Source organism: Lactuca sativa, chromosome 7 (assembly GCF_002870075.4).
Source record: "Lactuca sativa cultivar Salinas chromosome 7, Lsat_Salinas_v11, whole genome shotgun sequence".
NCBI classification, from domain to species: Eukaryota; Viridiplantae; Streptophyta; class Magnoliopsida; order Asterales; family Asteraceae; genus Lactuca; species Lactuca sativa.
The window spans coordinates 56,354,959-56,368,436 of NC_056629.2; the positions used below are offsets into that span (position 1 = coordinate 56,354,959).

General features: G+C 38.9%; 1 protein-coding gene across 1 annotated transcript; it reads left to right on the forward strand.

Annotated features, from left to right (window-relative positions):
* The first annotated feature begins 6,672 nt into the window (after positions 1 to 6,672).
* Positions 6,673 to 12,683, forward strand: LOC111883855 (probable protein phosphatase 2C 60). The gene is made up of 5 exons (XM_042896735.2): positions 6,673 to 6,826; positions 7,166 to 7,309; positions 7,522 to 7,585; positions 12,292 to 12,400; positions 12,491 to 12,683. Exons 2-5 carry the CDS (start codon positions 7,193 to 7,195, stop codon positions 12,681 to 12,683), a joined length of 483 nt encoding a protein of 160 aa, XP_042752669.2. The 5' UTR covers positions 6,673 to 6,826; positions 7,166 to 7,192.
* The last annotated feature ends 795 nt before the right edge of the window (positions 12,684 to 13,478 follow it).

The following is a 13,478-nucleotide window of genomic DNA, read 5'->3' on the forward strand; positions in this document are numbered from 1 at the left end:
TCAAATCTTACAAATAATTAGTTTTTCACAAAACAAGTAATTATCTTAAAATTTGACAAACTTCATTTTTTTTTCAAATTTGAAAATCAAACATTTGCATGAATATAACAGAAAACAACCCATGGCTCTGATACCACTGTTGGGTTTAGAGCATTCTAACACTCCTAAGTGTACATGCAACCCTAAATACCTTGGATCTATGTTTTCTCTATTATACATACAAATATGAATATCCAAGGTATTATCCTAACTAGCATACCAAAACATTGATACTAGGGTAATAAAATAGATAGAATACATACCTTGTTGTTGTTTCTTGACTCCATGAAGCTTGAGAGCCTAGTGCCCCAAGTGTGACACCTCAAATAGTTCACACCACACCATGAACACTTGGAATAACCATGAGAATAAGACACTCCAAGCTCAAATTGACTAGCCCTCATATATGTATTACTTGTGTCAATTTCTTGAGCTAAAGGGGTCCTTATATAGTGTGCACATTAGGGTTACACAATGTAACCCATGACTTTACCCATTCCTTATACTCCATGGGTTTTAAACTCCATGGAGTATCCATGGACCACCACATGGGTTAAACCCAACATAAGGAATCTTGGATCATAAGCCCACATATATAAGAATGAATGATTTACGCAATCAATCCCCATATATTTAATTAGTCTCTTTTGATCAATAAATTAAGTCCAAATTTATTCTTGATCAATACTAATTAAATAACATAATTTTATATTAATATATTAGAACTTATAATATATTAATATGTCACAAATCTCTTCTTCTCACAAACGGTCTATCCAAATGTCCCGATGCCAAACAACCCAAATGGACCATGTCGAGTCGGGTCAAGTCTTACCAATTATAGTTAGGGACTTAGACGCTAATCCAACATGTTTCTCTTTAACAATGATGTAAGATGTGTGTTTGTACTTGAAATAGTATAGATCTGGGTTTTCCATATTTCTAAAACTATCTTTATACGAAAAATAGTATGCATTTTTTATGTGAGTAAATCGTTGTATGAATGTAATGGAAAAATGAAAGTGTACAGTAAAGTTGTTTAAAATAACTGCCGAAGCACTAATTACCATAAAACCAATGTGTTTATTAAGGTTAAAATGTGATGTGGTTATAACCATACTGATTGGCGAGTATTTAACACAACGACCTGTTGGTGTTGAAGCTGAATATGTGACATTTGTCACCCCTTGGCGTGTATGCCGGACTGTAGCTAACAGTTGGGAGGTGGGATTGTCAGTCCCGTATAAATCTATACACACAATGCCCGTTCTCCTTCCAGAGAATGGTTAGAAAATGCGACCTAACAAGTATATTTGTAAGTTGTGAAGTAGTTTCACCTTATTGTTATCTTGTTCTTGTAAAAGGATGTATGTTCCTTTCTGTTTCTTGTTATTGTATGTTCCTTTCTGTTCTTGTTATCATATGTTTGAACTGACTCATGTATGAACTGACTCTTGTAATTTACTTTGTTCTAGAAAATAGTAAGTATTATTCTCCTAAACCATACCTATTATAGTTTACTAGCACTGTTGTTTGAATGACTATTCATGTTTGTACACCCTTGTTACCCAAAGGTATTGAACTGATTGGAAGAACTTTTATATCTACATACATATACATAATATATAACTATGATTCAAACGACACTTGGACAAACAACCGATACCCTATGTCCACAACCAAAGAAGGAACAGGAAATAAAGTGAGTTATCAATCCTAAGTCCCTTCAACCTTATTTATATAACTATATCTATATAGACATGATTTTAACAATATATAAGTTTAAAAGAATTTGATAAAGAGTTTAGCATATAAAATAGTTTTAACATATAAAGGAATTTAACCATTTGAATGGTTACAGATGACTTAATGTCAATTTATAAAATGTTTTGAAATAGTTTGCTTGATAACACCATTTTGAAGTATAAGAAATCCACTTGTTTGATAGTTATTAATCACATGTGATTGATACAATAACTATAATGTTTTCTACTTGTATCCCCCCATGAAATCATTTAAAATCATTTAAAAGATAAGCTTAGGTGTATGAACTCACTTGGTAGAAGTGACGATTTGATGAAAATGATACTTTGCTCGCGCAACACTTCGACCGGAAAGACGTCGATTTCTCGGAAATCTCGGGAACTTCAGGCTTCCGTCAGGGCTTCCACACGTAACCGGGGCATCGGGGTAATTTCGGGATGCTTAAAATAGAGTAAAAGTAGAAAGGGAAGTAGAGTTGAGAAGCCTAAACCCAAGACCATTTATTTCTATTTATAGGGAGTGATTTTGGAGCTCATGTTGTGAGCATCGAGTGGCTCACATCGTGAGGTCAATCCTATCCATCTGCTGTCTCGACTTCTGACAGCCCAATACTGGAATCCTATCCATCCCTAGCTCACGTCGTGAACATGGAGTGGCTCACGTCGTGAGTCCTCTGACAGGGTGGGAATTCATGTCCCGAACTTTAGAAATTCATATCTCTCGTATACGACTTCCGATTTTGACATTCTTTATATCCACGCGTAGGTGATGTTATGCTCTACAACCTTCATTTAGACTCCGTCGGTTAATTTTGACTTTTTTTTAATATTATATTTTTAACAGGCCGGGACAGGAAAAATTCATTAAAAAAATCATAACTTCTTCATCCGACGTTCGTTTTTGTCTGTCTTTTTACCGTTGTACTTTTATTGTTGAGATATTCGATTCTTGTTTAGGTTGCGTCGACTAACTGTCGCTCGATCTCTATTTCGAGGTTTTAGCTGTCTATTGTTATATCTAAAACTTTGAAAAATCATAACTTCCTCATACAATGTCAGATTTGGACGTTCTTTTTATGTACGTTCACGGTTTAATGATATCTACGACTTTCATTTAGATGCCTAAGACTAAAAATCATTTTATTGAAATTTCGCATTTTATGCTTAACAGTGTTTTACCGGTTTTGTTGCGGATCTTCGATGGGTCATAACTTCTTCGTTATAACTCGGATTTTAGTGTTCTTTATATTTTTGAAAATTTCATTTTTGACGCTATTCTTACTATTTCAAAAATGGGATACAATACTTGACTTTAGATCGATACATTGACTTGAAAAATATCGGGTTGTTACAATTAACCTTTATTTACTGGGCCAAGGCCAAGTCCAACCTTGATCCAAAAAGGTCCAAAATATACAAGGCCCGTAATTGGCCTAATTTTCCAAATTTGGCCTAACTCCCTAATAGACCGTATCCTAAGGACCAATTCCCTTAACTGGCCCAGAATACTTATACTCAGAAAGTCCATTAAGGGCCTAAGCCCAAACTTGCCGAAAACTGAAGCCCAACTCGCAAAAGATCAACAAAGAGCATATGTTGGGCGTACTCTAAGGCTACGCGGGGCGTATGTAAGCCTCGCATTGGCTGCAAACAGAGGCGTTGACTGCGTATGCGGGGCGTACCCTCGCTGAGTTCAAAACTCTAATAAGTTCTTAATGGCTTAAGCACTTAAGCCCAAATTCTAGATCCATCGAATAAATGTATCTAAGAACCATAAAGTCTCAAACTTTAAGACTTTTGACGTCAAAAAAGTTCTTAATGCATGGTATTAATCCACTAAGACCTCCTATAAGCAACATGAAGCCAAAGTAGCCAAAGAGACCTCATTTTTATAACTTAGACCCCTTCCTAGGGTCTGAAAGGACAACTCAAAATGTCCAAGATAACTCATGCACAATATTGGGACTTTTGGGACAATAAGAGTACCAAAAATCTAACAAAACAAGACCCACACAATACAAGCACAAAGGCAAAAGCTTTTTACCTTTTGAAGCTTCTAAATGACAAGATGATCTTAGATCTACAAGCATGATTCACTCTCTAAACACCTTGATACTTTTTCTTCTTCTTCTTCTTCAACCACACAAGAAACACGCTCTTAGCTCACACACATACAAAAGAGAAGCTAGGGTTGCCATGAAACGATCTCATGACTTGGAGGCTGAAAGGATAAGGGTAAAGGGTCCATAATAGGGTTTAAATACCCAACAAACCCTATAAGTTAGGGTTGCACTCGGACATACGTACGTCCTGCGTACATATGCATATGCCTTGCGTACTAGGGCGCGCCCTAGTACAACTAGCGTACTCATATGTACGCCTAGCGGAATCCCCTTCTGACCAAAATTACCAACCCTTTGGGCCTTTTAGGGCTAAATTCCACCAAATTCAAAGACTAACATGACGTATTAATTTACCGAAGGAAGGATTTGAACATACCTAGAAACACGGGATGTTACAGTAATAAATGGGAAATTCATGGTAGACCGTGTTGCGTATGTCAAAGGACTAAAGAATAATTTTATTAGTGTTTCACAACTTGTTGTAGGCACTGGCAATTAGGTTCTTTCTGATGAGGAAGGAAGTATTATCTCTAACAAGGAAACAAAGGAGATTCTTATAAAGTCATAAAGAAAAAGAGATATGGTCCCTCTTGACATCAAACCCATCTTTGGAGTTCCCTCCGCGTGCTTGTTGTTGAAAGCTTCCTCAGACGTCAGCTAGTTATGGCATTGACGTCTTTCCCATCTTAGCTTCAAAAATCTTAACAAACTTGTGTTAAATGATCTTGTTTGAGGTTTATATGTTTTAAGATTTGATGATGATTCGTTGTGTGCAACATGTGAACAAGTAAAACAACATCGACAAGGTCATCCAATCGTTATGGATTCAAAAATCAGAGAACCTTAAGAACTTCTTCACATTGACATATGTTGACCATCGACTGTCGAAACTCTCATTAGGAAGAAGTACATATTAGTCATTGGTGATGTTTTTCAATGTTTACTTGGGTATTCTTTCTTTGACAGAAATTTGAAACTGCTCAAGTGATGATTGACTTTATCAACAACATAGAGTTGAGTTTAAAGAAGAAAGTTTGATGATTAAGAGTGATAATGGATCAAAATTAAAGAATCAAATTCTTGATTCATTCTTGACTGAGTTAGGAATATCACACAACTTTTCGTCTTCGTACACACCATAACAAAATGGTGCTTTCGAAAGGAGGAATCGTTCTCAATGTGAAGTTGCACAGACAATGCTTACTTATGCGAACGTGCCTCAATCTCTTTGAAATGAAGCTGTTTCGACTGCTTGTTTCACACAAAGTCATTCTTTTATTCATTGTTGCATCAATATTACACCTTATGAAATAATAAAAGACAGGAAACCTAATGTTAAATTCTTTCATGTTTTCGGGTGTAGATGTTTCATCATGAATCTCAAAGATAATCTTTCTAAATTTCAGTTGAAATTTGATGAAGGAATATTCTATTGGATTAGGTGTCTTATCCCATAACTATAATTGGTATATACTTGAATTGATAGTAGCAGGGTCCTTTTAGGTTTCCCTCAAACCTAGCAACTAGACATAATGATTTTGGAGAGAAAGAGGTTGATTTATTATTTGAGTAATAAATTGAAATAATTGATTTATTAATATATTGTGAAAACAATATATTAATTAGAAGTCATATTATTTAATTAATAATTAATCAAAAACTAATTGAAATTAATTGCACTAATTAAAAGTGTAGGGACTATTTGGTTATTTACTGAAAGTTGAAGAAAGAAGGCCCAAGGACCTCATTAGATGAGGTGAACGAAAATCACTTGGGCAAACCCAAGTGTTTTTGTCCAATCCCCTTGAAAGATGGAAACAGACTGCTTGGTCACCCAGCAAGGGAATTTAGGGTTTCATCCTTAAACCATAGCTTTGGCACCACTACTAGAAATATAGCCTTTTATGACGCGCGAACCATGACACGCAGTGATTTATGATACGCAAAGGTGAGTGTCTAAAAAATAATGTCATCTCTTCCAAAATGTAAAGGATTTCAGACGCGCATTTTTGCGTGCCCTAAAATTAGTGTCTAAACAAAAAAAAAATAAAAACACGGAGGGCACCTGCGTGTCGTCTACGACCGTTGCTTTATAAATTTTAATAGAACGCGCGCGTTCCATCCGGGGAAAATGAAATCCCAAAAACTTAAAATCCCCGCCTTCCTTTTTTTATTCCCTCCAGTTTAATTTCCCTAGTAGCTAGGGCTTTTTTTTTTCAAGAACTTGCCCCGATTATGCCCTCTTGTACTGCTCATTCTCTCTTCAACTTCCCTTTCTCTCCTTCTCACTTCGACAAACCCTTTCTCTTCTTCTCGGTTCTCGACGTCGACAGCTTCTCCCACCTCCGACGTTTCTCTTGGTGTTGGCGCCTCCCACCTCTGACCTCCGTCTAGCCTTGCCCCACCGTCCAACGCTTTCCAGCGTCACCCAGCCGATGGAGCCCCTCATCTCCGGCAATCTCACCTCGCCTGCCCTTGCCAGCAACATTAGGTCTGGTGACCTAGACCGAGAAAACTCAGAGCCTTCGGAGGAGTGATGGCACTACTCAAATCCCAGCGACGGAAGGAAACTCTCTATCACAGCAACAGAAAGTCGGAGACTGGAATAGGAGAAAGAGAAATAGAAATCGAGAAATCGACTTATACAGTAAATGGGGAAGAATCGATGATGCACGCAACATGTTTGATAAAATGCCTCATCCGCCACTGGAACAAAACTGTACGGACAATTCCAATCTCTCGTAAGTTTCGTTAATTTGAATATTTGATTTGTTGTGATGCGGCTTAGATCTTAATTACACTCGGATGCTAGCTTAGAAATAGATAATTTTTACAATTCGATTCACCCTTAATCTGTCATTTCGTTTTTGAAATCATTGATCCATCGTGATTGGGCTTTATGTGAGCATCTTCGTTTTCTAGATTTGGACTTTGTGGAATATCTAATATTACGTTAGATTTGCCATTGATTCGATAATTGTTTGAAATTTCAATTAGGCTTAGCATTTTAGGGCATGACTGTTTGGAATCTGTGTTTATGTTTGGTGTTTTGGTTTCGTTGCCTTTATTTGTTTCGTGTTTTCATGATGCATCTGAACTGTACTGGTTTTAGGTGTCTGATAATATACTGTACATATGAAGTGATATAGCTGTATTTTTCTTTAGCATGCCAGATGTGGCGTCTAATTTTATATCTAACTGTAACTTCTGTAATTGTGATTGATGATTTTGGGATTTTAGGCTTACCATCCGGGTTGATTACTAGATATGGGGGTTTACCTAAGCACACCTAAAACTGATAAAACATCCGACGATGATGAGAATGAGAAACTGAGATATGGAGTCTCATCCATGCAAGGATGGCGCACATCAATGGAAGATGTTGTAAGTCCCTAGTATAGGCTACTTGTTAGTTATATAAGCTATTGTTCCTGTTTGGATTTTCTATATTCTAAAAAGGTATGATAGTTTAATGCTCTTGTAATCTTGTTGAATTTTCTCTATATCTCTCTATGATACAACTTTCAGTCAGCCCAAACATTGATCACTATAGTAATTAACCAAGATTTTATGTGTCAATATGAGGTGTTTGGTAGCATGCTGCTTTACTTGACTTGGACAACTCCACATCTTTCTTTGGCGTTTATGATGGCCATGGAGGTAAGCATATGGATATAGATTATATACACACATGTTTGTTTCTTCATATATGTTGGGTTCAAGTTTTGTTTAAGTATTGCGTCATTGGGCTCGAGTGTTTGTCCAATTGTTTTGTACTCCGGTTTGGGCCTGTCCAACCGTGAGCCTATTAGGTTTACTATATAAGTATATGCTTGCATGCATATTAGGTTAACGATTTAGAGAATACGATTGATACAAGAAGACAGCATTCCATAGTTCTTTCTTTATCGTTCCTGTAAACCTTCTAACCCTCTACAGTTGATGTTCTTGATCGAGCTCTTCTGAAGGTTGTTTTATAATCATTCGACACATTTGATTCATTCTTGAGTTGTTCATTATTTTTGCGTTCTTGCTGTTTAATCTTTATTTACCTGTTTAAGATCTAACCGATCTTCAAGATTAAGTTTTAATCTCATCAATTGGCATCAGAGCAGGAGGCTATGTAATCGATACACTTTTTTTCTGTGAAAAGGTTTCAATTAGGGTTTTTCCGCAATTACTGATATTTATTGAGCCGTCATCTCATTATTGACGTATCTTGATATTTATTGTTTTGCCCTAATCTGATTTATTACAAGTCTGATCTTTGAACAGGTTATTCGATCATTATGGACGAGTGCAATCGAATCCTATCAATATTTCCAACAGCATTGGATCAACCATGAAGATTCCCATCCTATACACCCATGATTATGAAGTCTGGGCGCATCACTTTGAAGACTATGTTATAGGATTTGAGGATAATGGATACCTCATCTGGGAAGCAATTATTAATGGACCGTTTTCTCACTCTGCAACGTCAAGGATTATTAAAACTCAAAAGGAGTATAATGATCTGCTGAAGGATGTTAAAGATATTGCGCAAGATGAAAAGGATAAATTCCAGTGCAATATCAAGGCGTTAAGACTGATCAGATTCGCCCTTCAGTCCGACACTTTCAGGTTAGTAAGTTCATGCACCATGACAAAGGAAGTTTGGGATAGACTTCGTGAACTGTACTCTAAAGACGAGGATCTTGAACACTCTATCCAAACCTTACTCTTATCTGAGTTTGGAGAATTCAGGCAAGGAGCCGAAGAAACTGTGACCCAAACATTCGATCGCTTCAATCATCTTCTCAGCAAGATGATCAAACATGACATCGAAAGGAAGCTTATCGAGCAGAAGGTTACGTTTTTAAATGGTCTAAGATCAGAGTGGAGAGCAGTGGTGTCTACAGTTAAAGCCCATGGGCAGTTTAAATCATATTCTTTGGCGAAACTGGTGGGTATTCTCAAGTCTCAGGAGAAAATTGTGCTGCAGGAAAAGAATGTTGTCTCAAGCCTAGGTTCGTTAGCCCTCCTGTCGTATGCCCGGTTCTGGACTCTCATCACCAAATGGGCGATGGATAAATTTGATGTCCCCACTGCTGCTGGTGCATCGATGTCTTCGATCGGTTCTTTTCATACCACGAAGATCATCGTCTCTGATGCATCCAAGTTTTCTTTCATTGGCTCCATTCCGGAGACAATGTACGGCGATGTTCCATCTGACAGCAGGCTCATCCGGACAATTAAGGAGTTCAAGGCGACTGGACCTAGGGAACTCACACCGGAAATGCTCAAGTCCATCCATGATGCTGACAAACCTGTTAATAGGGGCAAAAAGGCGGATAAAGGGAAGCAAGTGACCAAAGCTGCTAAAGGTCCTTTTCCCAGGAAGAGGAAACCAACCAAAGCTGCACAATCCCTGCAGCCGAAGAGACAGAAGACTCAACTGAAGCGAAAGCTTATCATCGCTTCCTCTTCGAGTGATTCAGAAGGCGAGAGTTCGGGTTCAGAAGGCTCTCAAAGAGGCGAAACCCCTCCAAGAGGCAACACCTCACCCCGATCACCTACCCCAGACATGGAAATTCATGTCTCACCCATTCCCTCTCCTACTCAAACAATCCCTACTTCCATTCCCACCATAAACCCCACTACCACCATTCCTAAAACCTCTTTCCCTATACCATCACCCATTTTCAAAGATACCACTACAACAACTGCAAAGGTTACAACCAACGTATCTGATACGGGGGTTCATACCGATGCAACTGAAACACCACCTGTAACCGAACCTCCTCATACAACCGAAACCCAGCATACAACCGAACCTACCCACACTCAACCACCACCCGAAACTACCCCCACCAACACTCAACCTAAACCTACACAAACCACCACACCCCCAGCTTCCCCACCCCCAACATCTCCAGATCATGCCTCTGATGGAGATAACCCTTTCCTTGGAGGGGAAAATATGACCTTCGATTCGGTCTACTTTAGTCTGTTTCAGGTTCAAAGCGACGACGAGGACGATGCTCCAGTAACAAAGAAGCATCTTAAGGAGCTAAACGAGAAGGTCGACTTGCTTCTTGCTTCATCCTCCAACACTCAGTCCTCTCTCTCTGAAGCTGCTCTTCAGAAGATTGTTGATGCCTTCTCCAGGGCTCAGCATGATTCCGTCACTTCAGCCACTGCAGCAATTGACGCCTCCACAAAAGCTTGTGAGGCTGCGACCGCAAAAGTCGATAAACTATTCTCTGAAGCCTCTTCCCTGTTGAAGTCCTTACAGGAGAGCGCTGATGCTACAAAGACAACGTTGGAACCAATCGTTGAACAATTGGCCACGTTCGTCTCAACGGAGTTACAGTCATTCGCTACCCTTTGCCAATCCATCAGCGACGACAACTCGGCCCTTCATGCCTCCATTGACGAGCGCCTCGCTAAACTTCAAGAGGATCTCGCTGCTGAAAACTCGTTAATGGACGTTTTGGCAAGTAAAACCACCGCCCTCAAGGTCAAGAGCACTCAGCTTTCAAACTCTCAGAAACAGATTGAAGCTCTTCGATCCGAACGGGAGGTTATCAAAACATGTGTTTGGGATGTACACTCTACCCTATCCAACATCCTGGAAGCACACGATCCGATTCTCAATCATTTGGTGAGGCGAACCCTTGCTGAAAAACTTGCTCCTGCCCTGGACCTCCTCAGCAAAATTGAAGGGCTACCTAGTTTCGTGTCCAATCCGAAACAAGGGGTAGAAGTGAAGTCCGGATCGAAACCACCTCCTTCCTCAAAAGCTGCTCACACAACCGAACCACCTCCGACTGGTCAAACTTCGGGTTCGGGTGTGAAGGATAAAGGAAAGAAAATAGCTGAGGAAGAAGATGAAGATGATAAAGAAACCATTGCTGACTTGCTTAAACGCAAAAACAGTCACAATGTTGAAAGTGATAATGTTCGTGTGGCGCGAGAAGCTGAAGAAGCCGAACGCAAGAAGAAAGAAGCCCACGATCTCCTCGAGAGCAGGAAGACTCTTTTCCCTACTTGGACTCGGGAGAGAATGATAAAGGAGGCCATAGATACTCCTAGCATCCTATGGCTCGAACCGATGATCTCCTTCGATTGCTACAATTCTGTCGATTCGCAGTTCGATATGCCCTTGACTCGAAAGGCGTTTATCTTCCACGCCTTCTCCAACATTTTTGAAGTCCCTCATCCTAATCCTGAGGTCGACAGGGAGCTAATCGAATTCTATCTGAAGGCTGCTCAACCACAGTACCAAACATGGAGCGCTCAAAAGATCGTTAATGTTCGAGTTTTAAAGCCGTATACCGAAGGGAGATTCATCAATGTTCGGTTCAGGGTGATCAGAGGGTCTGCAAGAACCGAACATCTTATATCCCTAGCAGATCTACCGAACCTCAACCTTCATGATTGGATCGTTTTGCATAACATCCTTTTGACGAATGAAGCTGAATATGGTCCAATTATAGACCATCTCAAAAGGATGTTACTCTGTTACATCATGGAGGGCGTCTTGATGGATCAGGAGGTAGCCACTGTCTTCAAGAAGAAACCGAAGATATCTCCTGTTGGATCGGCTAGTGATCTCAATCAAATGAAGATGGGAAAGATCGACCCGAAGCGTAATTCCGTCATGTTCACTAGAGCAGAAGGACATAAATGTCTCTTTGCTTTAGCGGATAAACATCTTTATACCACTGCTTGTCTTGAGCATGTGCTGTCGATCATCCGTCGGTGTAAAGAGAATGCAGCGGACGATGTCAAATACTTCAATGATATGATCCAATGGTACATCAGATTCAGACAGACGATACTTGCTCTTATCTCTCGTCTGTTTCAGACTGTAAAGAAGAAGGTACCTGCCGCTGCTGCTGGCCCAAGTAACAAGTGAAGATCTCGCTCCAATTGACGCAAAGGGGGAGATTGTTGGGTTCAAGTTTTGTTTAAGTATTGCGTCATTGGGCACGACTGTTTGTCCAATTGTTTTGTACTCCGGTTTGGGCCTGTCCAACCGTGAGCCTGTTAGGTTTACTATATAAGTATATGCTTGCATGCATATTAGGTTAACGATTTAGAGAATACGATTGATACAAGAAGACAGCATTACATAGTTCTTTCTTTATCGTTCCTGTAAACCTTCTAACCCTCTACAGTTGATGTTCTTGATCGAGCTCTTCTGAGGTTTGTTTTATAATCCTTCGACACGTTTGATTCATTCTTGAGTTGTTCATTATTTTTGCGTTCTTGCCGTTTAATCTTTATTTACCTGTTTAAGATCTAATCGATCTTCAAGATTAAGTTTTAATCTCATCAATATATAAGGTGTCCTCACTAAGCTTTTTTTTATCTTTCAGGTCAGGCAGTCTCTAAGTTCTGTGCCAAGTATCTTCACCAGCAAGTCCTGAAGCAGGAAGCTTATGCTGCTGGTGATATTGGAACTGCTGCCCAGAAATGTTTTCTCAGGTTACTCTTCTATGTTATCTATTCACACTAACCAAATACATGGCTGTTTTAAAGTGTCTGTTATCTGAAGAAATTGGTATCATTATGCAGAATGGATGAGATGATGTGTGGACAACGTGGCTGGAGAGAGTTGGCTATATTGGGAAATAAAATGGATCAATTCAGTGGCATGATAGAGGGACTAATTTGGTCACCAAAGGGTAACGATTTAAAATGTCTAAATGATAATTGGTCTACTGAGGAGGTACTTTCTTTCTTCCTTTGTACACACCAAATATACTGATGTCTAGATGAAATGAGTTGTTTCAATGAATTGATGTATGTATGTAAGAGCTGTTAAAGGCATAACAATGAAGGGGGCATGAAATTTAACAAATTAGCTTTATTATAAATTTAAGTTGATTTTTAGTTAAAAAAAACAAGACTTAAGGAATGATTAGTTTGGATCCGATCCTCTCACCACTGGTTTTTACACATATTATATCGGTTATGAGTATATTAAACCTGATTTTTTTTCTTAAACCAACCTTAATTGGTGAGCCACAAAGGTTTCCAGTCTAGACTCACCATTGAGTAGTAGTAGTACATGAAAGTTTTTAAGCATCTCCAACTTGTGATAAAATATTCGCTTACTATTACAATAGAAACCTGCAATTAAATAACAACAAGTGTTATAATTGAGTAAACCCATTTACAAATTACTCATTTATGTATAACTAAGCTTCTGTAGACAAATGGCTATTAGAAGTAGAATAGCAAACCATGTGTTTCTTAATAAGGATGTCCCGCTCCTTCTTAGATAACCAAGAGATACTTAATATTCAAAAAAATAGAAAATATGCATAATAGTTTGATACAAGTATGGCTAACATCTTCATTCTATCTGTGAAAATATAGTCGTATAATGGGTGATTCAAGCACTCAGAATAAAATTAAAAATTAAAAATGTGAAGTAGAATAAATAAAACTAACCTGTTGGCCAGTGATGTAAACATTAGTTTCCTTAAATTGGGAGTGGGACCCACCAAGGTCTTCATTAGAGGTGGAATTGGCAGCTGTAGCAGCTGAACCAGGATTA

Bases quoted from the DNA above. Each gene is read 5' to 3' on its own strand.
- LOC111883855 (XM_042896735.2), top strand. From the start codon at position 7,193: ATGGGGGTTTACCTAAGCACACCTAAAACTGATAAAACATCCGACGAT. The intron at 7,586-12,291 runs GTAAGCATATGG...TTTATCTTTCAG, and splicing joins CGTTTATGATGGCCATGGAG to GTCAGGCAGTCTCTAAGTTC. The intron at 12,401-12,490 runs GTTACTCTTCTA...ATCATTATGCAG, and splicing joins GCCCAGAAATGTTTTCTCAG to AATGGATGAGATGATGTGTG.